Source organism: Pelophylax lessonae (genome assembly GCF_965119305.1).
Source record: "Pelophylax lessonae genome assembly, chromosome: 5".
Lineage (NCBI taxonomy): Eukaryota > Metazoa > Chordata > Amphibia > Anura > Ranidae > Pelophylax > Pelophylax lessonae.
The window spans coordinates 366,195,430-366,221,171 of record NC_138772.1 but is presented as its reverse complement, the minus strand read 5'-3'; the positions used below and the strand labels follow the sequence as shown (position 1 = coordinate 366,221,171).

At 41.9% G+C, this 25,742-nt stretch overlaps 1 protein-coding gene across 1 annotated transcript in view; it reads right to left on the bottom strand.

The window, feature by feature from the left end:
• Nucleotides 1-5,875: 5,875 nt before the first annotated feature.
• DIPK1C (divergent protein kinase domain 1C) overlaps nt 5,876-25,742 on the bottom strand; it is a gene marked incomplete at its 5' end in the record, with an annotated part of 147,240 nt that continues 127,373 nt past the window's right edge. Inside the window, one exon of the mRNA XM_082259662.1 lies at nt 5,876-6,391. Within this exon, the coding sequence (XP_082115788.1) occupies nt 6,197-6,391 (195 nt within the window). The 3' untranslated portion in view covers nt 5,876-6,196. The remainder of the gene's footprint in view (nt 6,392-25,742) is intronic.

Genomic DNA, 25,742 nt, shown 5'->3' with positions numbered 1-25,742 from the left:
AGCCCCAAAACCCCTACTAAGTGCAGGTCAGTTATTTCACATACAAGATAATACAGTAGATTCAGTAAAATTGAGACTCTAGCATACAGCCAGGTGATCAAGTTTGTTTTTTTCTTTACTTTATTATTAGCAGCACTGTTTGCTTGCAGACTTTAAGCATGACATAAGTTAATTAAAAAAACCTTGTTAAAGAGTTACCATTTTAAAATGCCATGGAATATAGTTTGTAAAGTATAACTTTGACTTTGCAGTATTTTTGTATGCGTGAAAACCGGAATTTTCTTTTCTTCACCCATGTTTTGTTTATTATACGTTCTGTTTACTACATAATAAATGGAGGTCAGTCAGCGCTCAAAAAGTAATATCTATGGATGTAAACCTGAACTCTAGGCAGATATAAAAAAAACATCAGATAACGTAGTTATGTTTAAAAAAAAAAAAAAAATCACATTTTTAAATGCAGGATAGGCAGGAGGAGAGGGAATGGAATGTTTTTAGGAACAGTTACAGTAAGACTTTTCGTCCACTTTAAGCATCTGCAATTCCATATAAGGTAGCACAGACCGTAAGTGGAAGCAGCAGTACAAGAAGCAAGTCAGGTGAATTGCATAGATTGGAGACAAGGTGGTTAACCACTTCTGGACCAGAAGATTTTCCCCCTTAATGACCAGTCCATTTTTTTGGATTCGGCACTGTGTTACTTTAACAATCAATTGCGCGCTCGTGCAACGCTGTACCCAAATAAAATTGATGTCCCTTTTTTCCCACAAATAGAGCTTTCTTTTGGTGGTATTTGGTAAGCTCTGCGATTTATATTTTTTGCGCTATAAACAAAAAAAGAGCGAACAAAAAACAGAACAAACAATATTTTACACTTTCTGCTATATAACATTCCCAAAAAGAAAAGACATATTAAAAATCTAAATTTTTTAACATTTTAGGCCATTTGTTTTCTGCTACATATTTTTGGTAAAAAAAAATCGCAATAAGCGTATTTTGATTGGTTTGCGCAAAAGTTATCACGTCTACTAACTACGGCTAAGATTTATGTCATTTTTATTGTTTTTTTTTATTACTAGTAATGGCAGCGATCTGCAATTTTTAGCGGGACTGTGACATTGTGGCAGACAGATCGGACCCCTAACTGACATTTTTGACACTTTTGTGAGGACCAGTGGCATTACTACAGTAATCATACAGTAAAAATATGCACTGTTACTGTAATAATGACACTGTGGGGGATCATGGGTTTAAATGTGTACCTAGGGGCATGTTTCAAACTGTATGGGGGTTGGGCTTGTGAAATGATCACAGAGACCTGTGCTCCTATATCACAGGAGCTTCAAGAGAGAAGAACGGTCATCTGTGTTTACAACAGCTGACCGTTCTTCTCTCTCATCGGGGAGCGATTGCGGGTGTCAGGCAGCAATTGGAGGATCACAGGAGCTTCCAGAGAGAAGAACGGTCAGCTGTGTTTACAACATCTGACCGTTCTTCTCTCTCAGCGTGGAGCGATCGCGGGTGTAAGGCGGCAATCGGAGCCGCCTGCCCCATGCATCGGAATCCCCGCTGCCTAGCTGCAGGCGCGCGACTGACGTAGACCCTGCCGCAGTAAATGGCGGTGGGCGGTCCGGAAGTAGTTAGGCTAGCTTTATGACCTAACCACAGTAGAGAAAATTCAGGTCACTAACCTGGCTGCACATTTTGGCAGAACTATGTAAATCTATAAGTGCATTGTACTATCAAACATTGCATTTTTATGGAACTCTATATTGTATATAGGCAGTACTGTATGCATATCTTGAGGTAGCAATGTGATTCCTCTATATACTGTATAATAAAAATTAGGTAAATGTAATAAATGCAGTCCAATTAGTTGCTGCCATATTTTCCAGTTTACTATTTACAGTTTAAACTTTCCATGATGATCATTTTATAAGGAACATAATTTAAAATGTAGGCAAGAAAAGTCACATTAGATTGTGTGTGGAATAGAGCATATTATAATCAGATGTACAGTAGCAGAGTAAACAGCAATAGCACCAGGACCATTAGAACCACAGGGAACATCAAATCAAAAACTAGGGGAAAGTCATGTGTTGACATTGATGCAAGCAACCAGTCTGATATCAACTACCATGTATATTATTTGAAAAGGAAAGCTACCTTCAGGCTACTTGTTATGGGCTGCAGCTTAATTTACCTTTTTTTGTAATTTTTTAATGCAAGACTCAAATGATTTGCCATTCCATTTGCTTGTTTCTGTAAATCTCCAAGAAAGGATCCACACTTAGTAGTTAAAGAAGACTATATTAAGGTATTGATGCAAAGTATTCTTCAGAGATCCTTCTACTAGATGGTTTCCAAGTAGTCCTTTCTTATCAGCCAGTGTGTGTATTCTAAGTAATGCTAACTTACCTGCTCCTAGTTTTGTTTTATCATAATTACCCTGAATGTTCCCTGCGTTATTATAAAATAATGCCTCGGATCACTTCCGAACTCCTGTGCATGAAATAAACTGGGTAGCATCATAACAAACTTGTTTACATGAAACTATTAAATAAAATGTTTTTGTATTTGATAAGACTTCAGGATTTACCACAAAATATTACTCCAAATTAAGTTTGTTATTCATATTCTGGCTACACCATCAAGACCCACTAAACACACACACCAACATCGTTTACCCTAACAATGTCTACATGAGGAGTAGACGTTGTTAAGGTAAACCTGGCACAAGCCTAGGCAATTCCAGATAAAGGTATAAAGTTGTATAAAGTAAATGTTACCTTTGGTGAAAACCACAGGTAAGAATGATCCAGAGATATAGACATTTGATATAAATCTCATGTGTTCCTGTAATCTTTGAGCATGACCCTGCTTTACCACCTCATGAGTCCTTCAATGGGATGAATGATCTCACTGGCCAATTGGGAGGCTTTTATTGTGAAATAATAACCAGCCAAGTTCAGAATTTGCAGGAAGCATAAGAATTATATATACATTTACTGTACCTGCTTATACCTTCATAGCCATGGCCAAAAGTTTTGAGAATGACACAAATATTAATTTTCACAAAGTCTGCTGCCTCTGTTTCATGGTGGCAATTTGCATATACTCCAAATGTTATGAAGAGTGATCAGGTGAATTGCAATTAATTGCAAAGTCTCTCTTTGCCATGAAAATGAACTTAATCCCATTAATAACATTTACACTGCATTTGTGAAGAAGGCTTCAGGGTGCCAAAGAATGTGCAGCAAGCACCAGGACCGTCTCCTACAGATAATTCAGATGCGGGATCGGGCAGGGCCATCTTACCGAATGGGCACGCTGGGCAGTTGCCCGGGGGCCCCACTTGCCTGGGGGGCCCCACCTGGCAAGCAACCCAGCCCCAGCCCCAACCCCAACCAAGCATTAGTCCTGATTCCCATGTGCATCCCCCTGCCAAACTTAGCAGGTGGCAAGCGCCTTTCGGCCCTGCGCTGCTGTCAGGCCACTTGGGCCGTGGAGGTGGAGCCCACAGCTGCAGGAATGTCTGCCTGCCTCCATGGGAACAGGCACACACAGGACAGTTGAGTCTGACTCCCATCTGTGTGTGTGTGTTCACCAGATCCAGCCGCCGAACTTGGAAGCTGTCATTAGCCTGGCACTGCTGTACCAATAAATATCGCCTTATCGATAATTTGCATTTTTGTTCTCGTGGGTGATTGTGTAGGCAGGGCCCCAGTGCGCTGCATTGTCCGGGGCACTTTAATGCTCTTAAGATGGTACTGGGATCGGGGCACCACCAGTGCTGAGCTTGCTCAGGAATGGCAGCAGGCAGGTGTGAGTGAACCTGCATGCACAGTGGGGCGAAGACTTTTGGAGGATGGCTTGTTGTCAAGAAGGGCAGCAAAGAAGCCACTTATCTCTAGAAAAAACATCAGGGGCAGACTGATATTCTGAAAAAGTTACAGGAATTGGACTGCTGTGGAGTGCGGTAAAGTAATTTTCTCTGATAAATCCCCTTTCCAATTGTTTGGGGCATCCAAGAAAAACCTTGTTCAGGGAAGAAAAGGTGAGCGCTACCATCAGTCCTGTGTCATGCCAACAGTAAAGCATACTGAGACTATTCATGTGTGGGGTTGCTTCACAGTCAAGGGAGTGGCCTCGCTCACAATTTTGCACAAGAAAACAGCCAGGAATAAAGAATGGTACAAATCCTCCCAAAGCAACTTCTCCAACCATCCAAGAACAGTTTGATGACGGACAATGCCTTTTCCAGCATGATGAAGCACCTTACCATAAGACAAAAGTAATAACTAAGTATCTTGGGGAAGAAAATATCAACATTTTGGGTCCATGGCCAGGAGACTCCCCCAGACCTTAATCCCATTGAAAACTTGTGGTCAATCCTCAAGAGGTGGGTGAACAAAAACCCGCCACAAACTCTGACAAACTCCAAGCATTTATTATGCAAGAATGGGCTGCCATCAGTCAGGATGTGGCCCAGAAGTTGATTGACAGCATGCCAAGGTCTTGAAAAAAAGGGCCAACACTGCAAATATTGACTCTTTGCATAAACCTAATGTAATTGTTAATAAAAGCCTTTGGCACTTGTAAAATGCTTGTTATTATACTTCAGTATACCATAGTAACATCTGACAAAAAAGATCTAAAAACACTGAAGCAGCAGACTTTGTGAAAATTAATATTTGTGTCATTCATAAAACTTTTGGCCACGGCTGTAGATGTGCTGATCGTTTTGCTGTGTGGTTTTCCTTGAAGGAAACCTCAGCTCATGTCGTTTTTATTATACTTTATCCAAATTCAATCAGTGTAAAACACTATTTAGGTTATTCCACAACACCTTCACAATAAACCAAATAATCCAAAATTAGTGTAGTGCAACAATTTAATGTGAATAATATAGATAATGTCCATAAAATGGTGAAAACTCCAAAACAACACTGTGCAATTCGTGACCCTCTATCTTCAATCTTCATCAAGTTTCATTACGCTCAATAATATCCCAAGGATGACTATACTCTTACTCCTACTAAGGAATCCCAATCAGAGGGTGCAATGCATATAGAAGGGAGGAGCTGAGCTTGTGACGTCATACTGCCGCCATCTTAGAGTGTGATGTGCTGAGCTCGGAATGTCATAGTATTAGGAAACGTTAGGCTGCATGCACATAAGCATTTTTTTAAGCTCCTAGAAGCTGTTATTAGCATTGTTCTGCTCCTAGAAGCTGGTATTAGCATTTTAAGCTCCTAGAAGCTGTTATAGTGTTTTTGTGTCCATGCACACTACTTTAGGCTATTAGCATTTTTGAGCTTCTACTCTTGTAGAGTTTTTTTGAGCTTTTTTTGTAGCAGAAAAAAACGCTAAATGCTACTAAAACGCTACTAAAACAGATTTTTTTCCTTTTCTTTGTGTACTGTAAAAACACTAATAAAATGCTACTTCTACTAAATGCTCTTAAGCTCTCCTAAAAGCTATTAAAACGCTACTACAAGCCGGCACGAAAACACTATTATCCCCGATTTTCATCTTTTTTAAATCTTTTTGGGTGTCCAGGAAATTTTAGAAAGTGGAGAGCCTTTTTGTTTTATGGGATTCATACCTTATGGTATATGAATATACTTGATAGCGGAGAGGATACAAACCCTAGACCCAAAGGAGGGCTGTAATGGGGGTTATCAAAGTATAGTCGTCCTTGGGATATTGATAAGCGTTATTTGATCTTTTATGAGGTTTTATGAGGTTTCACCTATTGAGTAGAGACACATACAGTATGACACCTGATGAACATTGAAGATCAAGAGTCCTGATTTGCACAATGGTGTTTTGGATTTTTTTTCACCATTTTATGGACTTTATCTACAATTTTATTATTCATATTATAATGTTACACTGCACTAATTTTGGATTATTTTGTTTCCATCATCTGCTCAATTTGAATATTCCAGGTTTGTCACTGGTTTACTTTAAACATTGCACCAATGGCATCCATGCAAAACCTTTAATATGTAAAATACATTACATACATGTAAAGCATTGCCTTTCTTATAATAATAATCATAAATGTAGCAAAATAGATTGTACAACTTCTTTTAGTGCCTTGTGCCATTAAACCATGGATGTGATGCATCAACTTTAAATGGCTTTCATCTCACAGTTCCAAAAGAAAAAACTTCCAAAAATGTTGAATTCACATATTTCTTCTCTGTAGTTCTTTTTGACTTGACCGCAATAAATGATATAACTGTGTAAAAAGTGTCTTCTCATTTGCAGACTGAGCGCATTGCTGCACGGCTCTGTGCAATTCAGCCTGAAGGGGATAGGGACCAGTAGACTCCATGATGCTCACACTGAACCAGCGACGGAATATCTTGTCACAGATAACCTGTGGGTGAACACAAAGAATATTTGTCTTATTTTGTCTTACCAAGACTGTTAAGGAATCTTTTAACTGTGATCCTTGCCTAAACTTTCAGATTTTTCTATACATAACTTACTTTTGTTGGTTACCCAGGAATATTGTGAAAAGCATAGATCAGAAGCATTTATGGATTCAGATATTTAATAGGAACAGAATAATGTAATGTGAAACATGTTCTCAAGAACATTATTTATGGCACTGAATGAAATACAACAAATGTATTATTACATAATAGAGACTTCATTTTTCAAATACCCGTTCTTATCATTCTTAAAATAGACCTATTTGCTAGGTTATGTTTACAGCCACATTTAGATAATAAATAATTGGAAGGGCTGGAGTGCCTTTCCTGAAGATAAACTGCCCCAGGCTGCCTCTGATGCTAGTCATGTGGCCAAAAGATAGGTCTTTGGGGTCATGTGATCTGTGATGCTGAAGGGGAAGATTAGTATTCAGACTGACTGATCCTATTTCTTCAACATAAAATTACATGACCAAGTTTAAAGGCTTTTTTTGGTCACATAACTGGCAGTGGATGAAGGCCAAAAAACAACATTTTCTTCAGGAAAGTATTTTTGTCCTTTTCTACCTGTTCATCTATCTAGACCAGAAGGCATGTTATAGTTCAGAGTACCCATCTTTATATGGATCTCATTTAATTCTCACACAAAATATTTTCACCCAAAACAGAAATCAGAGGAAATGAAGATTAATAAAAGAAAGGACGGGATTATACAGTGGAGATGGGGTATTCCTATGCCACAATAACTGTATGAGTATTTGGAAATAGCTCTTTGATAAGTATGCCATCAATCACTGACAGTTCATAAGTTACATCTGCTCATAACAAATAATTTTAAATGTGGTGGACACTATGTGTAAAGAATCCTGCTTTTTTTTTTTTTTTAAAAAAACAACATTTTATTGAGTTTAACAGAGATAAATTACAAAAACCAAAGCCAAGAACAGTGGACATTAGGGCGCCATAACAAAGTCATCAAGTTCAGAAGATATAAATCCAAGCACACTATCGCGAATACAAGGAATACCAGAAAATAACAAACAAATAGTACAGCGCTAATCCAAGATAAATAAATAAATAATATATATGACAATAAAAATCATAAAAAAATCCATAGATGAGTGGTTAAAACCAGGAGAAAATGGTAGATGACACCAACATTCCCAAAGAGAGCCACAGGCAGATAGAGAGAAGAGGGTGACTGGAAATCCAAAAAGAAGCTTCACACCCTATGTGATAAAGGTAATTTATATTGTCATATATATTTTTTATTTATTTATCTGTGATTAGCATTGCACTATTTGTTATTTTGTTTTGGAAGCTTGTATAGTCATTCCAAGTGCCAGCAGCTTTCCTCATAGCGCAATGCTTCAATTTGTTTTGTTTTAATACAAGAATATAACCTTAGGATTTACCATGTGGCTTTCATAGAGTGAAAAGCCAGGAGGCATAGAAGGAAAATCCCATAAGTGCTGTCAAGGGCCTGGGGGAGCATAGGAAATAAAATAAGGGGAGAAGGGGTCCTAGGAGATTACGGACTTGGATAGGTAATAAAATAAAATAAGGATACAGGTAAACTTTACATGAAAGCATAAAACCTTTGCACACTTGAAGAGAAGACAGAATCCAGTTTTTTAATTGATTATAAATGTCAAATATCTGAAAGCTTTGGAACTAGTGATCAACTGATTGCCCTGAATCAGAGGTAAGATCTATAATGCTTGACATACAGTTACTGATAGATGATCAATCATCATATATTTAATCTTTTTTTTAACAGTCTTCCCTCAAAAATAATTGATTTGTTCAAATTCAAATAGATTTGTCTAAAGGAAGGATTCATTAGAAACATAATTTGACGATTTGCAGTTTTATTTCGTGCAAATAGTTTTTGGAAGATACTGTCATTTCATAAAAATGATTGTTAAATTGAACAATGCTTCATTATGCATTTGATCAACATAAGGCCTGTTGACTTGCAATAGTTTTTGGTTTCATTAGCCAACTAACATAGTGAAATTCAAACCCAGGTGGGAAATTCTGGATTATCAATGATTGGGGTCACAGGACTTACATGAGAAGATAGTATTAAACATATTTGAAGTGTGTCCCAAATATAATCTAAAAGAAGACATAAAAATATGTGTCATTTGGCCTAGGGTCATTGGTAGGACATACTTAAGGAATGCATGTCATTTCTATAAAGTAAATTTGTTTCTCTATACCATAAGTTATAGCTTTCATAAAAAATGCTACGATATGAGGGACAACTACTACTACAATGAAGTTATATATGTGAAAACTGGTCCCTTCGGATTCTTCTTGCTTTATTATGACTGAATTTTAAACTCTGGAGGCATTTACATTTGAATAGGGATTAAATAAGGATAATTGCTATTTAAAAAATACTGTATGTTATAATCTTTGTTAAAAATAGCGACATTGTACCAATCCAGGAGTATGCTATTTTACTGCAGTCTTGTAAATCATGCAGGGTTCAGAGTTAGAATAGTGTGTAGCTGAGTTTATTTAGGATGGAGAAGATAATAAAAATATACATGCCAAGCTATTTAAAGAAGTCCCTAACTCAAAGTTTAGATCCACTCCAGAGATAAAATGAATCATTAGACAGGCTGGAGAAAGGGTGGAAATGTAAAAGCCTACCTTTCATTTGCAAACATCAAATTCGATATCATGTTTCCAAATGATACTTTGCACTGACATTAGCAATCTTCAGTAAAAGAAATAAAGAATGTTAATATTGATGCCTACCATATAGAGCTGATGCAGGGTCATGTGACCAAACATGTCCCTCTCGGGTCATCAGACCCAGAACACAGCACGACCCTAAAAAGGTACCCTTAACCCCCCAAGGAGCCTAACATCTAGAGTAAAGCCTTAACATTTATCCACCCAACCCTAAAGCCAACACTTAACCTAAATTCAAAAAAATCCCAACACTAATTTAACTCTTTAACTAAGCTTTTATTAAACCCTTGTTCTGTTGCATAGTAATATCATCTTGCACCTGGAGTTTCTGCATAACCAAAAGCCCTGTCAGTAAATCATGCTTCATTGAGATTCCAGCACTGCTCTACTGAGATTTGTTCTGGTGTTTCCCTCATTGTTCTGTTAATTTGCTACATTTTGGGCCCTTTAGAGCTGAAGTGTGGGCAAAATATTTACCAATTAACCACTTGTCGACCGCCACAAGTACATTTACTGCGGTGGTCAGCCCCTCCTGGGCAAAGTGACGTATATATGCGTCACTCGCCCGCGAGCCAATAGCGGGCGAGCGCACGCCGCCGGAGGCGCGCTCCCGCCCCCGCTCGTTCCTGTACATCCGTGTGACCGGCGGACCCGAAGTGGTTAAGGTACCTCTAATGATGTGTTTTTTACTGGTGGCTGCTACTTTTTGTAAAAATATTACTTACATGCAGCCTTTGTTAGCGATGTCACCACTGATGTTCCGGCTGGAGCACAGTGATCACAGCAGGTTGCTTGCTATGCAGCTCCTCCATTCAGAAAACTTACTGTATTCTTTTCAAAGAATTCAAGGCATACTATGATTGGGCAAGGGGAGATTGTGAAATTCATACACCCACTTGTCCAATCATAAAATACCTTGTATTCTTTGAAAAAGGAAACCAGATGTTTTCTGAATGGAGGAACTGCATAGCAAATGAACCCCTGTTGCTGTGCTCCAATCCTGACTGTCAACTTCCCCTCTGGATCTTCAGCGGTGACATTACCCTCAGAGGCTGCATGGAAGTAACATATTTTTAGGATAGAAGCATTATCTTCTTTCCTTCGCTTTTTTGTATACAGGAGCATGTGACTCCCTCTCCTTCCTACCACATGACAGTGTTAGTGCTTGGCAATTGGTTGCTCAGGAGCCAAGGCTATCACATGTATGGGAAGGGGTAGGTTGAGTAAATAACCCTGTGTAAGCTCCAATCCACTTGGAGCTTACACCCCATTGGCAAATGGAAATACATGAGGAACAAACGGAATATAACACTGCATAGGTAAAGCACTGGTCCAACTTACTGTGTCCTTCTTGTATTTTTATTGATATTTGTTAATGTAAACAATTAAATGGGATACAATTAGTGTTGAGCGAACACGGACTGTATTATTCGTGTTCGTACCGAATAATTGGATTTTTGTTACCCGAACACGGACACGGACACTTTACTGTATGTTCGGGTAAAAATCCGTGTTCGGTCGTTTTATTTCCGGGTTTTGCATGCTTTGGCGCTCTTTTCATGGCGGGCTTTCAACAGCCAATCAACAATCGTTTAACTGGTGTGCCTTAAGCCATCCCAGCCATGCCTGCAAATGTCTTAGTAGCTGTGATTGGCCGTCTGAAGCATGTGACCAAGTCTTTATAAGTTCGAGGCAGCCGCCGCAGCAGCGTCATTCTGCTGCTTAGCTAAGGGACAGAGCACACATCAATGTGCTGGCTGCTGATTAGGGAAAGATAGGCAGGAAAAAACCATTTGTGTCCGGATAGAATTGAGGGACAGGTCGGAGTGTTTAGGCAGGGCGAGTTGTAGGCATTTTAGGGATAGAGTCTGCTGAATTATAGGGTCAGTGTCTTCTACAAACTACAATCGATATTGCTGTGTGGGGGGTGGGGTGAATCTGCACTCAATCCTGATCTACGATCTCTTCTCAATCCTGTTAGGGACAGAGTCTGCTGAATTTTAGGGAAACTGTGTTCTACAAACTACAATCGATATTGCTGTGTGGTGTGGGATTGGAGATAGGCAGGTGTCAGTGATCCACATCCATTTTTCTGTGTGTGAGCTGCAGTGAACACAATCTTTTTGGGCTGCAGTGAACACAATCTTTTTGGGCTGCAGTGAACACAATCTTTTTGGGCTGCAGTGAACACAATCTTTTTGGGGTGCAGTGAACAAAATCTTTTTGGGGTGCAGTGAACACAATCCTTTTTGGTGTGCAGTGAACACAATCTTTGTGGGGTGCAGTGAACAAAATCCTTTGTGGGGTGCAGTGAACACAATCTTTTTGGGGTGCAGTGAACAAAATCCTTTTTGGGGTGCAGTGAACAACATCCTTTTTGGGGTGCAGTGAACACAATCTTTTTGGGGTGCAGTGAACAAAATCCTTTGTGGGGTGCAGTGAACACAATCTTTTTGGGGTGCAGTGAACACAATCTTTTTGGGGTGGAGTGAACAACATCCTTTTTGGGGTGCAGTGAACAAAATCCTTTTTGGGGTGCAGTGAACAAAATCATTTTTGGGGTGCAGTGAACACAATCTTTTTGGGGTGCAGTGAACACAATCTTTGTGGGGTGCAGTGAACACAATCTTTTTGGGGTGGAGTGAACAACATCCTTTTTGGGGTGCAGTGAACAACATCCTTTTTGGGGTGCAGTGAACACAATCTTTTTGGGGTGCAGTGAACACAATCTTTGTGGGGTACAGTGAACAGAATCTTTGTGGGGTGCAGTGAACACAATCTTTGGGGGGTACAGTGAACACAATCTTTTTGGGGTGCAGTGAACACAATCTTTGTGGGGTGCAGTGAACACAATCTTTTTGGGGTGGAGTGAACAAAATCATTTTTGGGGTGCAGTGAACAACATCCTTTTTGGGGTGCAGTGATCAAAATCCTTTTTGCGGTGCAGTGAACACAATCTTTTTGGGGTGCAGTGAACAAAATCCTTTGTGGGGTGCAGTGAACAGAATCTTTGTGGGGTGCAGTGAACACAATCTTTGGGGGGGTACAGTGAACACAATCTTTTTGGGGTGCAGTGAACACAATCTTTGTGGGGTACAGTGAACAGAATCTTTGTGGGGTGCAGTGAACACAATCTTTGGGGGGTACAGTGAACACAATCTTTTTGGGGTGCAGTGAACACAATCTTTGGGGGGTACAGTGAACACAATCTTTTTGGGGTGCAGTGAACACAATCTTTGTGGGGTGCAGTGAACACAATATTTGGGGGGGGTACAGTGAACACAATCTTTTTGGGGTGCAGTGAACAACATCCTTTTAGGGTGCAGTGAACACAATCTTTGTGGGGTGCAGTGAACAACATCCTTTTAGGGTGCAGTGAACACAATCTTTGTGGGGTACAGTGAACAGAATCTTTGTGGGGTGCAGTGAACACAATCTTTGGGGGGTACAGTGAACACAATCTTTGTGAGGTGCAGTGAACACAATCTTTGTGGGGTGCAGTGAACACAATCATTGTGGGGTGCAGTGAACTCAATCTTTGTGGGGTACAGTGAACACAATCTCATACTTCTGAAGATTTGAGGGTGCTGCCTGTTCCATACTCCCCCTACTCCTCATCTAGCCTTTTAGGGGTACAAACAATAGTAATTGGGGCCTAGTGTGGTTGTGTACGTGTGATATACATACACTTTTTTTGGATCATATTTTCTATTCCGCTATTTAATCAAAAACCTTTGGGGATCAGTTAAATTGGGGGATAGTCTGTGTTGGTACGTGTGAGAGAGATCCACCTTTCCAAGTTGTTGGGGTTCATCTCATACTTCTGAAGGTTTGAGGGTGCTGCCTGTTCCATACTCCCCCTACTCCTAGCCTTTTAGGGGTACAAACAATAGTAATTGGGGCCTAGTGTGGTTGTGTACGTGTGATATACATACACTTTTTTTGGATCATATTTTCTATTCCGCTATTTAATCAAAAACCTTTGGGGATCAGTTAAATTGGGGGATAGTCTGTGTTGGTACGTGTGAGAGGGATCCACCTTTCCAAGTTGTTGGGGTTCATCTCATACTTCTGAAGGTTTGAGGGTGCTGCCTGTTCCATACCCCCCCTACTCCTCATCTAGCCTTTTAGGGGTACAAACAATAGTAATTGGGGCCTAGTGTGGTTGTGTACGTGTGATATACATACACTTTTTTTGGATCATATTTTCTATTCCGCTATTTAATCAAAAACCTTTGGGGATCAGTTAAATTGGGGGATAGTCTGTGTTGGTACGTGTGAGAGAGATCCACCTTTCCAAGTTGTTGGGGTTCATCTCATACTTCTGAAGGTTTGAGGGTGCTGCCTGTTCCATACTCCCCCTACTCCTCATCTAGCCTTTTAGGGGTACAAACAATAGTAATTGGGGCCCAGTGTGGTTGTGTACGTGTGATATACATACACTTTTTTTGGATCATATTTTCTATTCCGCTATTTAATCAAAAACCTTTGGGGATCAGTTAAATTGGGGGATAGTCTGTGTTGGTACGTGTGAGAGAGATCCACCTTTCCAAGTTGTTGGGGTTCATCTCATACTTCTGAAGGTTTGAGGGTGCTGCCTGTTCCATACTCCCCCTACTCCTCATCTAGCCTTTTAGGGGTACAAACAATAGTAATTGGGGCCCAGTGTGGTTGTGTACGTGTGATATACATACACTTTTTTTGGATCATATTTTCTATTCCGCTATTTAATCAAAAACCTTTGGGGATCAGTTAAATTGGGGGATAGTCTGTGTTGGTACGTGTGAGAGAGATCCACCTTTCCAAGTTGTTGGGGTTCATCTCATACTTCTGAAGGTTTGAGGGTGCTGCCTGTTCCATACCCCCCCTACTCCTCATCTAGCCTTTTAGGGGTACAAACAATAGTAATTGGGGCCTAGTGTGGTTGTGTACGTGTGATATACATACACTTTTTTTGGATCATATTTTCTATTCCGCTATTTAATCAAAAACCTTTGGGGATCAGTTAAATTGGGGGATAGTCTGTGTTGGTACGTGTGAGAGAGATCCACCTTTCCAAGTTGTTGGGGTTCATCTCATACTTCTGAAGGTTTGAGGGTGCTGCCTGTTCCATACCCCCCCTACTCCTCATCTAGCCTTTTAGGGGTACAAACAATAGTAATTGGGGCCTAGTGTGGTTGTGTACGTGTGATATACATACACTTTTTTTGGATCATATTTTCTATTCCGCTATTTAATCAAAAACCTTTGGGGATCAGTTAAATTGGGGGATAGTCTGTGTTGGTACGTGTGAGAGAGATCCACCTTTCCAAGTTTTTGGGGTTCATCTCATACTTCTGAAGATTTGAGGGTGCTGCCTGTTCCATACCCCCCCTACTCCTCATCTAGCCTTTTAGGGGTACAAACAATAGTAATTGGGGCCTAGTGTGGTTGTGTACGTGTGATATACATACACTTTTTTTGGATCATATTTTCTATTCCGCTATTTAATCAAAAACCTTTGGGGATCAGTTAAATTGGGGGATAGTCTGTGTTGGTACGTGTGAGAGAGATCCACCTTTCCAAGTTGTTGGGGTTCATCTCATACTTCTGAAGGTTTGAGGGTGCTGCCTGTTCCATACCCCCCCTACTCCTCATCTAGCCTTTTAGGGGTACAAACAATAGTAATTGGGGCCTAGTGTGGTTGTGTACGTGTGATATACATACACTTTTTTTGGATCATATTTTCTATTCCGCTATTTAATCAAAAACCTTTGGGGATCAGTTAAATTGGGGGATAGTCTGTGTTGGTACGTGTGAGAGAGATCCACCTTTCCAAGTTGTTGGGGTTCATCTCATACTTCTGAAGGTTTGAGGGTGCTGCCTGTTCCATACCCCCCCTACTCCTCATCTAGCCTTTTAGGGGTACAAACAATAGTAATTGGGGCCTAGTGTGGTTGTGTACGTGTGATATACATACACTTTTTTTGGATCATATTTTCTATTCCGCTATTTAATCAAAAACCTTTGGGGATCAGTTAAATTGGGGGATAGTCTGTGTTGGTACGTGTGAGAGAGATCCACCTTTCCAAGTTGTTGGGGTTCATCTCATACTTCTGAAGGTTTGAGGGTGCTGCCTGTTCCATACTCCCCTTACTCCTCATCTAGCCTTTTAGGGGTACAAACAATAGTAATTGGGGCCTAGTGTGGTTGTGTACGTGTGATATACATACACTTTTTTTGGATCATATTTTCTATTCCGCTATTTAATCAAAAACCTTTGGGGATCAGTTAAATTGGGGGATAGTCTGTGTTGGTACGTGTGAGAGAGATCCACCTTTCCAAGTTGTTGGGGTTCATCTCATACTTCTGAAGGTTTGAGGGTGCTGCCTGTTCCATACCCCCCCTACTCCTCATCTAGCCTTTTAGGGGTACAAACAATAGTAATTGGGGCCTAGTGTGGTTGTGTACGTGTGATATACATACACTTTTTTTGGATCATATTTTCTATTCCGCTATTTAATCAAAAACCTTTGGGGATCAGTTAAATTGGGGGATAGTCTGTGTTGGTACGTGTGAGAGAGATCCACCTTTCCAAGTTGTTGGGGTTCATCTCATACTTCTGAAGGTTTGAGGGTGCTGCCTGTTCCATACCCCCCCTACTCCTCATCTACCCTTTAGGGGTACAAACAATAGTAATTGGGGCCTAGTGTGGTTGTGTACGTGTGATATACATACACTTTTTTTGGATCATATTTTCTATTCCGCTATTTAATCAAAAACCTTTGGGGATCAGTTAAATTGGGGGATAGTCTATGTTGGTACGTGTGAGAGAGATCCACCTTTCCAAGTTGTTGGGGTTCATCTCATACTTCTGAAGGTTTGAGGGTGCTGCCTGTTCCATACTCCCCCTACTCCTAGCCTTTTAGGGGTACAAACAATAGTAATTGGGGCCTAGTGTGGTTGTGTACGTGTGATATACATACACTTTTTTTGGATCATATTTTCTATTCCGCTATTTAATCAAAAACCTTTGGGGATCAGTTAAATTGGGGGATAGTCTGTGTTGGTACGTGTGAGAGAGATCCACCTTTCCAAGTTGTTGGGGTTCATCTCATACTTCTGAAGGTTTGAGGGTGCTGCCTGTTCCATACCCCCCCTACTCCTCATCTAGCCTTTTAGGGGTACAAACAATAGTAATTGGGGCCTAGTGTGGTTGTGTACGTGTGATATACATACACTTTTTTTGGATCATATTTTCTATTCCGCTATTTAATCAAAAACCTTTGGGGATCAGTTAAATTGGGGGATAGTCTGTGTTGGTACGTGTGAGAGAGATCCACCTTTCCAAGTTGTTGGGGTTCATCTCATACTTCTGAAGGTTTGAGGGTGCTGCCTGTTCCATACTCCCCCTACTCCTCATCTAGCCTTTTAGGGGTACAAACAATAGTAATTGGGGCCCAGTGTGGTTGTGTACGTGTGATATACATACACTTTTTTTGGATCATATTTTCTATTCCGCTATTTAATCAAAAACCTTTGGGGATCAGTTAAATTGGGGGATAGTCTGTGTTGGTACGTGTGAGAGAGATCCACCTTTCCAAGTTGTTGGGGTTCATCTCATACTTCTGAAGGTTTGAGGGTGCTGCCTGTTCCATACCCCCCCTACTCCTCATCTAGCCTTTTAGGGGTACAAACAATAGTAATTGGGGCCTAGTGTGGTTGTGTACGTGTGATATACATACACTTTTTTTGGATCATATTTTCTATTCCGCTATTTAATTTAAAAACCTTTGGGGATCAGTTAAATTGGGGGATAGTCTGTGTTGGTACGTGTGAGAGAGATCCACCTTTCCAAGTTGTTGGGGTTCATCTCATACTTCTGAAGGTTTGAGGGTGCTGCCTGTTCCATACCCCCCCTACTCCTCATCTAGCCTTTTAGGGGTACAAACAATAGTAATTGGGGCCTAGTGTGGTTGTGTACGTGTGATATACATACACTTTTTTTGGATCATATTTTCTATTCCGCTATTTAATCAAAAACCTTTGGGGATCAGTTAAATTGGGGGATAGTCTGTGTTGGTACGTGTGAGAGAGATCCACCTTTCCAAGTTTTTGGGGTTCATCTCATACTTCTGAAGATTTGAGGGTGCTGCATGTTCCATACTCCTCTTCCTCATCCTCCCTTTAGGGTAGGAAAAAATTTAATCGGGCCTAGTCTGTGTTTGTACGTGTGAGATACACAGTTTTTTATCCTATTCCGCTATTCAATACACACCCTTTTGGTGTAAAAAACATTAAATTGCGGCATAGTTTGCATATTTGACATTTGCATATATTGTGCCTTGTTGCGCTGTTTTGGGTACTCCACCAACATGGCCAGTGGCAATGACGCCATTCTCAGCTTAACTATCCCACTTCTATGCCTCCTTGAAAAAACAATTTGGGCGATGATGGAAGAGGATGTGGCACAGGATGAGGAGGAGGAGGAGGAGGATGAAGAGGTAACATTTCAAAGGCTTTCAGGGCAGTCATTCGCAAGGGGCTCCGAGGGTGGGTTCCTGCACACACAAACGCCAGGGACACAATTGTCCAGCAGGGGCACAGTTCTGGAGGATGAGGAGGATGAGGAGGAGGAGGAGCTGGAGGAGGAGATGGAACCATGTTCACAGCAGGGTGGCACCCAGGCCAGCTCATGGCCATCACTGGTGCGTGGCTGGGGGGATACAGAGGACACGGACGATACACCTCCCACAGAGGACAGCCTTTCGTCGCCTCTGGGCAGCCTGGCACACATGAGCGATTACATGCTGCAGTGTCTCCACAACGACCGCCGAGTTGCCCACATTCTAACTTGTGCTGATTACTGGGTGGCCACGCTGCTGGATCCCCGTTACAAGGACAACGTACCGTCCTTAATTCACTCACTGGAGCGCGATCGCAAGATGCGCGAGTACAAGCGCACGCTGGTAGACGCCATGCTGCTGGCATTCCCATCTGACAGCGGGGCCACAGTGGAAGCACAAGGCAGAGGAGGAGGAGGAGGAGGTCGCCAACGCAACCAGGGCACCGCCAGCACCTCAGAAGGCAGGGTTAGCATGGCCGAAATGTGGAAAAGCTTTGTCAGCACGCCACAACAAACAGCAGCACCAGCAGCTCAGATGGAACGTCTTAGCAGGAGGCAGCATTTTACCAACATGGTGGAGCAGTATGTGTGCACACGCCTACATGTAGTGAATGACGGGTCTGCCCCCTTCAACTTCTGGGTCTCCAAATTGGGCACATGGCCTGAGCTTGCCCTTTACGCCTTGGAGGTGCTGGCGTGCCCTGCAGCCAGTGTATTATCTGAACGGGTATTTAGCACGGCTGGGGGCGTTATAACAGACAAGCGCAGCCGCCTGTCCAGAGACAATGTGGACAAGCTCACGTTCATTAAAATGAACCAGGCATGGATCCCACGGGACTTTTCCGTACCTTATGCAGAATAGCAATGGATACCGACCTTACCCACCCATTGTTCCATTTTTGCTCTTTCTCACTCTTTTGGGGTGTACCCTCATTTAAAATTTTTGAAAAGAAGCAGTGTTGGCTACCTCGTCCTCCTCCTCAGGGCCAGATTAATGTAGGGGCTATTGGAGCTGCAGCTCCAGGCCCCTACCTTTTATATAGGCCCCGGGTTGGCCATATTCACTGTTACCGCTCTTCTGTCACTTGTAAACACAGAAGTCTGGCTTCTATGCTCGCTTCCCCAGGCAGCACCCTCAGAACCTCCCCACACAGCGTGAAGGCCGGACAAGGAGGGACAGTTGGCGATGCATGGATGTGTTTATGGGCTTCAGAGACAGCATCCCATGTTGAATTAGGCATGCATGGCTGCACCCTTCCTCCTCTGGGTGCATGGCAAGGCACGGCCCTTAAGGCCCTTCAAAATCCTCAGCACCAAGCCCATGATGCTGTTAATCCGGCCCTGGTCCTCCTCCACCGCCGCTTCCACCTACACCGCCCATAGGTGTGCGCAGCCTATTGCATTAAGGTGTGCACCCCAAAGTTGAAATACACATGCATGTGTTTGCCAGCAGGGAGAGTAATGTATCGGGGCCATGTACCTGTAGGCAAGGAGAAATAGAGCAGAGCAGGTCCCAGGGAGATCTTTCCCATCTCCTCACTGGCAATGCTATGTGCCCTAGGTGATTAGGGTGTGCCCAGGCACACCCAGCACACCCTGTGCGCACGCCTATGTCACCGCCACATCCACCACCACCTCAACCTCCCTCCTACTCCATATGGGCCTCGTCCTTCAGAGATGAAGAAGAACATTGTTTTATTTTTCTGTTTTTTTTTGTTGTTTTAAGTTATTTCCCTATCCACATTTGTTTGCAGAGCACTTGCCATGCTCTTAATTACGTTTTGCTGCCATTTGCAGCACTCTAGCCCTTTCCTTTGGTGTTTTAGAGCCATTTTAGTGCCTTAAAGTTCGGGTCCCCATTGACTTCAATGGGGTTCGGTGTCCGGGAAAAGTTCGGTAAAAGTCCGGGACACGGACCCGGACTTTTTTTTAAAGTTCGGCCGAACCCGTCGAACACGGACATCTAGGTGTCCGCTCAACCCTAGATACAATAGTGTTCAGTGACATATAGACACATATTAACAACACTAAAAAGATCTTTTATATATCAATATAAGTTTCATTCAACATAATCACATGCTGCTTGGTTCAAGAGATAGGGACAGGATTACAATAATCCTATAACAACAAAAAACAAAGGTATCAATAAAATTATCAAAAGAGTAAAGAGAGTCATGTTAGTTTCTGTGCATCATATCCAAAATGTAACTCAAAAAATGGGGAAAGAGTGGTGGAGTCTTGTTAAACAAATGTACCAAAAGGAGTAACAGAAGCAAAAAAGAAAAAAAGGCAAAAAACAGTGGAGAACAAGAGGGAATGAGGTAGGGCTCAGAGGTTCTCAGGTTTTTGTACCCCAAGAGGAGAAGGGTAAATTCATCATATGTGATTTCTCCAGCCTAGCCACATCAAGTGCACAAATGTTTTGATGTTTGTTTTGATGGCTATGACAGAGATGTCAATATTTTTCATACATAGGTTGAAGGTGGGTTCTTAGTTGTTGGCTGCTGGAGGGTCTATTGATGCTGGCTAGGGAATCTGTTGCTGGAGGGGATCTATTTTTGCAGGGGGGTCTATTGTTGCTGGGAAGGTTGGGAGTAGGTCTTATGCAAGGGGCCAATCATTGCTCAGAGGGATTTACTGTTAAAGGAAGGGTCTAATGTTGCTGGCTGCTGGAAGGTCTATTGATGCTGGCTGTTGGGAGTCTGTTGTTGCTGGGGTGGATGTATTGACGCTGGGGTGTCCATTGTTGTTAGTTCTATTTTATTGCCTTTCTTGTTACCATTACTAAATTCCTTACAAAATACTTACAGTAGCACCACAAAATGATACTTGGTTCTGTATTCTCCAAAAGGGGTGGTACTGGTAGGTGGGTAAGGGGTGAACCAAGGAACGGTGCTCAGAGGTGTGTAGGGGTTGAGTCATGAGGCGACTCGGAAGGGAGGAGATCCTACACCTATTCTCTGAGGAAAAAAGCCTTGATGATATCAATATAGTGTCTATTTATTGCATCAGCTTGTGTCGCTAACATTCCAACTTTGAGGGTTTTTCTCTTTTTTTCACATATATGCAAGGATGTTGGCAAGCATAAGCTACTGCTAAAAACACTTTCTGTAGTGACATGGAAGTTACATAGTTGGTGAGGTTGAAAAAAGACACCAGTCCATCCAGTTTAACCTATGATAAGTGTGTGTATAAGTGTTTATGGCAATAGTACATTGTATACCCTTGAATATTGTGGTCATTAAGGAGCCCATCTAATAGTTTTTTAAAACTATCGATGCTCCCCGCTGACACCACTGCTTGTGGAAGAGAATTCCACATCCTCACCGCTCTGACGGTATAGAACCCTTTACGCAATTTAAGGTTAAACCGCTTTTCTTCTAATTTTAGCAAATGGCCCTGAGTCCTTTTTTATTCCCTTTCACTGAATAGTTTGTTTCCTATGCTAGGTTCGCCAGTACGGTATTTGTACATTGATATCATATCCCCTCTCAAGCGTTTCTTCTCCAGAGAACATAAGTTCAATCCTTGTAGTCTTTCCTCATAGCTGAGATCCTCTAGTCCCTTTATCTGTTGTCCGTCTCTGGACTCTCTCTAGTTCCAGCACATCCTTCCTGAGGACCGGTGCCCAGAACTAGATGGCATACTGGAGATGAGGCCGAAGAAGAATTTATTTAGCACCTTCGCCTTCTCTCTGTCGTTTGTAGCCAGATTTTCTCTGTCGTCCTTTATGGGGCCAATGTGTTCTGGCCTCACTTTCTTACTATTTATATACTTAAAAAAATGTCTTGGGGTTTTTTGTACTCTCTTCCGCTATGTGCCTTTTGTGTTCTATTTTAGCCACATTGATTGCGCTCTTATATTTCTTATTGCATTCTTTGTAATGTTGGAATGCTGCCAATGACCCTCAGCCTTGTATTTTTTGAAGGCCTTTACTTTAGTTTTTTATGCATTTTTACGTTGGGGTTTAGCCACCCAAGGTTTATTTTAGCTCTTTTAAATGTATTCCTCATTGGAATGCACTAGCCAATACCTTTATTTAGTATGTTCTTAAAGCACTCCCATTTTCCTCCGTGTTCTTTGTTTCCAGGATTTTATCCCATTTTATATCATCTAAGAAAGAGTGCAGTTTAGGGAAGTTGGCTTTTTTGAAATTCAGTGTCCTTTTATTACTCTTGTGTTTCCTATTTCTATGATTACTGAAACAAATTGACCTATGGTCACTGTTTCCTAAGTTGCCCTGTATTTCTACATCCGTGATCAGGTTTGTATTGTTAGTAATCAGTAGGTCTAGTAATGCATTGTTTCTTGTCGGTGCTTTCACCATCTGACCCATGAAATTGTCCTGCAAAACATTTAAGAAATGGCGAGCCTTAGATGAATGCACAGTTTCTTCTGCCCAGTCTATATCTGGATAGTTGAAATCCCCCATTATAATGACATTTCCCATCCCTGCTGCCATTCCAAGCTGTCATAGGAGGTCCACCTCCCCCTCCTCTCTCTGGTTATAGCATACGCCCATAGGCCTATAGCATACGCCCAATATTACTTTCCCCATAGTACCTTCCCTTTAAAGCTCTACCCATAGGGATTCTACCTCCTCCCTAGCTCCATTTGTGATATTGTCCCTCATATTTACTTGCACATTGTTTTTGATATACAGGCATACATCTCCCCCTTTTTTATCCTCTCTATCTCTACAATAAAGGGAATGCCCCTGAATGGTTGCCAGCCAATCATGAGAGCTGTCAAACCAAGTCTCCGAAAATTTCCACAAAATCGATATCCTCCTCATAGATTAGCAGCTTCAGTTCTCCCATCTTGTTGGCCAGACTTCTAGCATTGGGATACAAACCTCGTAATTTTGCCTGGTTGCATGCTATATCCTCGTTAGATGTTATGGGCCTGCGCTTTTGATTTCAGCCTACCTACCTTGGGTTTTGGATCTCTGGTTACCCTACCGCTAATGCCCCCAATAATTCCCACTGAACGATGCTCCCCGCTGGCTAATTCTACATCTGGACCCTCCCCCCATCACCTAGTTTAAAAGCCCCTTTAACATTTCGGCCATCTTATCTTCCAGTATGGCTGCACCCTCCCCTTTAGGTGCAGTCCATCCCTCCTAAAGAACCGGTAGCCGACTGAGAAGTCAGCCCAGTTCTTCTGGAACCCGATCCCCTCCTTACTACTCCAGCTCCTCAGCCAATTGTTAACTTCCCTAATCTCCCACTGCCTCTCTGGCATGGCTCAAGGTACAGGTAGTATTTCTGAGAATACTACCTTGGAGGTCCTACTCCTTAATTTAGCTCCTAAGTCCCTGAAATTGTTTTTTAGGACTCTCCATCTCCCTCTAACTTTTTCATTGGTACCCTTGTATACCATGACAGCTGGGTCCTCCCCAGCCCCACCCAATAATCTGTCTTCCAGATTCCTGATGTGCTGAACCCGAGCACCCGATAAGAAATAAACAGTTCTGTGCTTACGGTCTTTTTGACAGATTGCCGTCTCTGTCCTTCTAATAATTGAGTCCCCTACCACCAAAACCTGTCTTTCATTACCCTTAGCCTCGCTCCCACACTCACTGGAGGAGTTCTTACCCTGGCAGCTAGGGGCGTTGCGCTGCTCCAGCAGTGCTGGTCCCTGACTGGATTCCCCAACATCACGCAACAGGGCTGGGATGTTCCAGAGCAGGACCGGCCTCCTTGACTCTTTCCCCTCTACCCTTCCTGTCACCCAACTACTCTACTCTGGTGCCTGCACCCTTGTATCTCCAACTGCCTCTGTGCTGGCCCCTGCCGGAACCTGCTGGGTACATTCCCAGCTCTTCTTAAGTATGGAGATTCTTCTCAGTGTTGCCAGTTGCTTCTCTAGATATAGAACCTGAGCTTCCAGGGAAGAAACATGCTTACATTTTGCGCAGCTGTATTCGCCCTTGATCGGATAATTGAGGAACGCATACATGCCACAAGATGTACACCGAGTCGCATCTCCACACCCACCGGGAAACATACCCACTAATTTAATGGGGATTGGGAATTTAATTCTGTCCAAATAGCTTTTTACTAGCTTCCTAACTCTAATTTCTCAGCACACAACTAGTTACTCCTCAGTCACACACACAGTTACTCAGCACTATACAGTCACTCCACTCAGGTACTCGCAACACTCAGTTCCTCGAAACATTCAGATACTTCCAACACTCAGATACTCACAATACTCAGATACTCACACTACTCAGCTACTCACACTTCTTAAGTACTCACACTACTCAAATACTCACACTACTCAGATACTCACAATACTCAGGTACTCACCTTACTCAGAATCTCACACTACTCAGAATCTCACACTACTCAGAATCTCACACTATTCAGAATCTCACACTACTCAGAAACTCACACTACTCAGGTACTCACACCACTCAGATACTCACAATACTCAGATACTCACACTACTCAGATACAATACTCGGATACTCACAGTACTCAAGTACTCACCTTACTCACAAAGTCATCAGGAAGCGCAAGTAAATGTTGGGGGGACGCAGGCAATCAACTCCCTGAGAAGTTTCAGTTTCCCAGCAGATTTTGTGGATGATCTCTCAATTGTTTGGTGCCATGGGGAGCAGATGAGATAAATATTTACAGTCCTTTCAGGCAGAATTCCATATTGGCAACAGGGTTGGTTTACATGTGAGGCTAAAAATACCACACTATCATAGAAAAGCCAAGCAGCTAAAATTTCAGAAAGCAGTCAGCCATGGCAGCCATACCTAGTTCTCCAGCAGAGTTTTCCTTTTATTATAATCCTGGGTCTAGAATAATTAAGCAGATTGTTTTTAGTGATCTCCTTTTATGTTGAGTTTTCAAATTATTAACTGTAGATTACTAGGTACAACAAGGAAAGAATGTCTATTTCCAGAAAGATGTAAAATTTATTGTATAAACTATCACCACTGGCAGCTAATAGTGCCTAATAACTGAGACATTTCTGTATATCTGGGACGATTGCCAAACAATTTCAGGTCTCTTTGGAGAAAAACAGATTTTAATATGATATTAAACAGAGCCCAGAGGCCAAAAGTGCATTGACTGTATGCAGAAGAAAATCACTAAATGATCTATAAACAGCTTGCATTAAAAGCACTTGATGAGTGGGCCGTGTACATCAGACAGGCACTCTGTTCAGTTACTTCTATACAAGCAGCCAAGGTGAAGTAAAATAGGGCATTCTCATAAGCTGCTATATGTATGCGCAGTGTGCAGATCAATGGATTTCCCCACTGCAAGCGTTATATATTTTAGAGATTTGTGCCAGCAAATTGGTTAAGAGATTAAGAAGTATCTGGTGCTTTTCTAGCCATGGAAAGCCATTTACAGAATCTAGAAATAGATGTACATTCAATGCCCAGTCTTAAAAGGATTTCATAATTAAAGTAGAGAGTGGTGTGCCTGGAGAGATGTATTAATTTGCAGGAAAGCTACCTTTTATTCTTGAAAGATATTTACAGTGGTAGTTTTGGGGTGCATACATGTCAATGGAAATCACCAGATGAAGAATCAATGCCTAAAGAACTATAAAAGTTAACACTGTCTACATTGAAGCCGATGTTCTAAAGCAGGGGTGTCAAACTCAATTTCATTGTGGGCCGCATTAACATTAGGGTTGTCCATAAAGGGCTGGTTGTATCTGTAAGACTATACATCTACTTAGATGCTTAGGAGTACGCAGTGTACAGAGTGTAGAGATCACGAGTGTGCAACATACAGATTGCAGAGTTCAGTGGTGCGCTAAGTACAGACTGTAGGGTTGAGGAGTCTATGACATACAGAGTGCAGGGTTTATGGGTGCGCTATGTAAATAGTGTACAGATAAGAAGTATGCGGTGTGCAAAGTTCAGAAGTGCGCGAAGTACAGAGTGCCCCCCCACCCTCCAAAAAGCTTCCTCAGATCTCATCTATCTAGTTCTAGTACCTCCC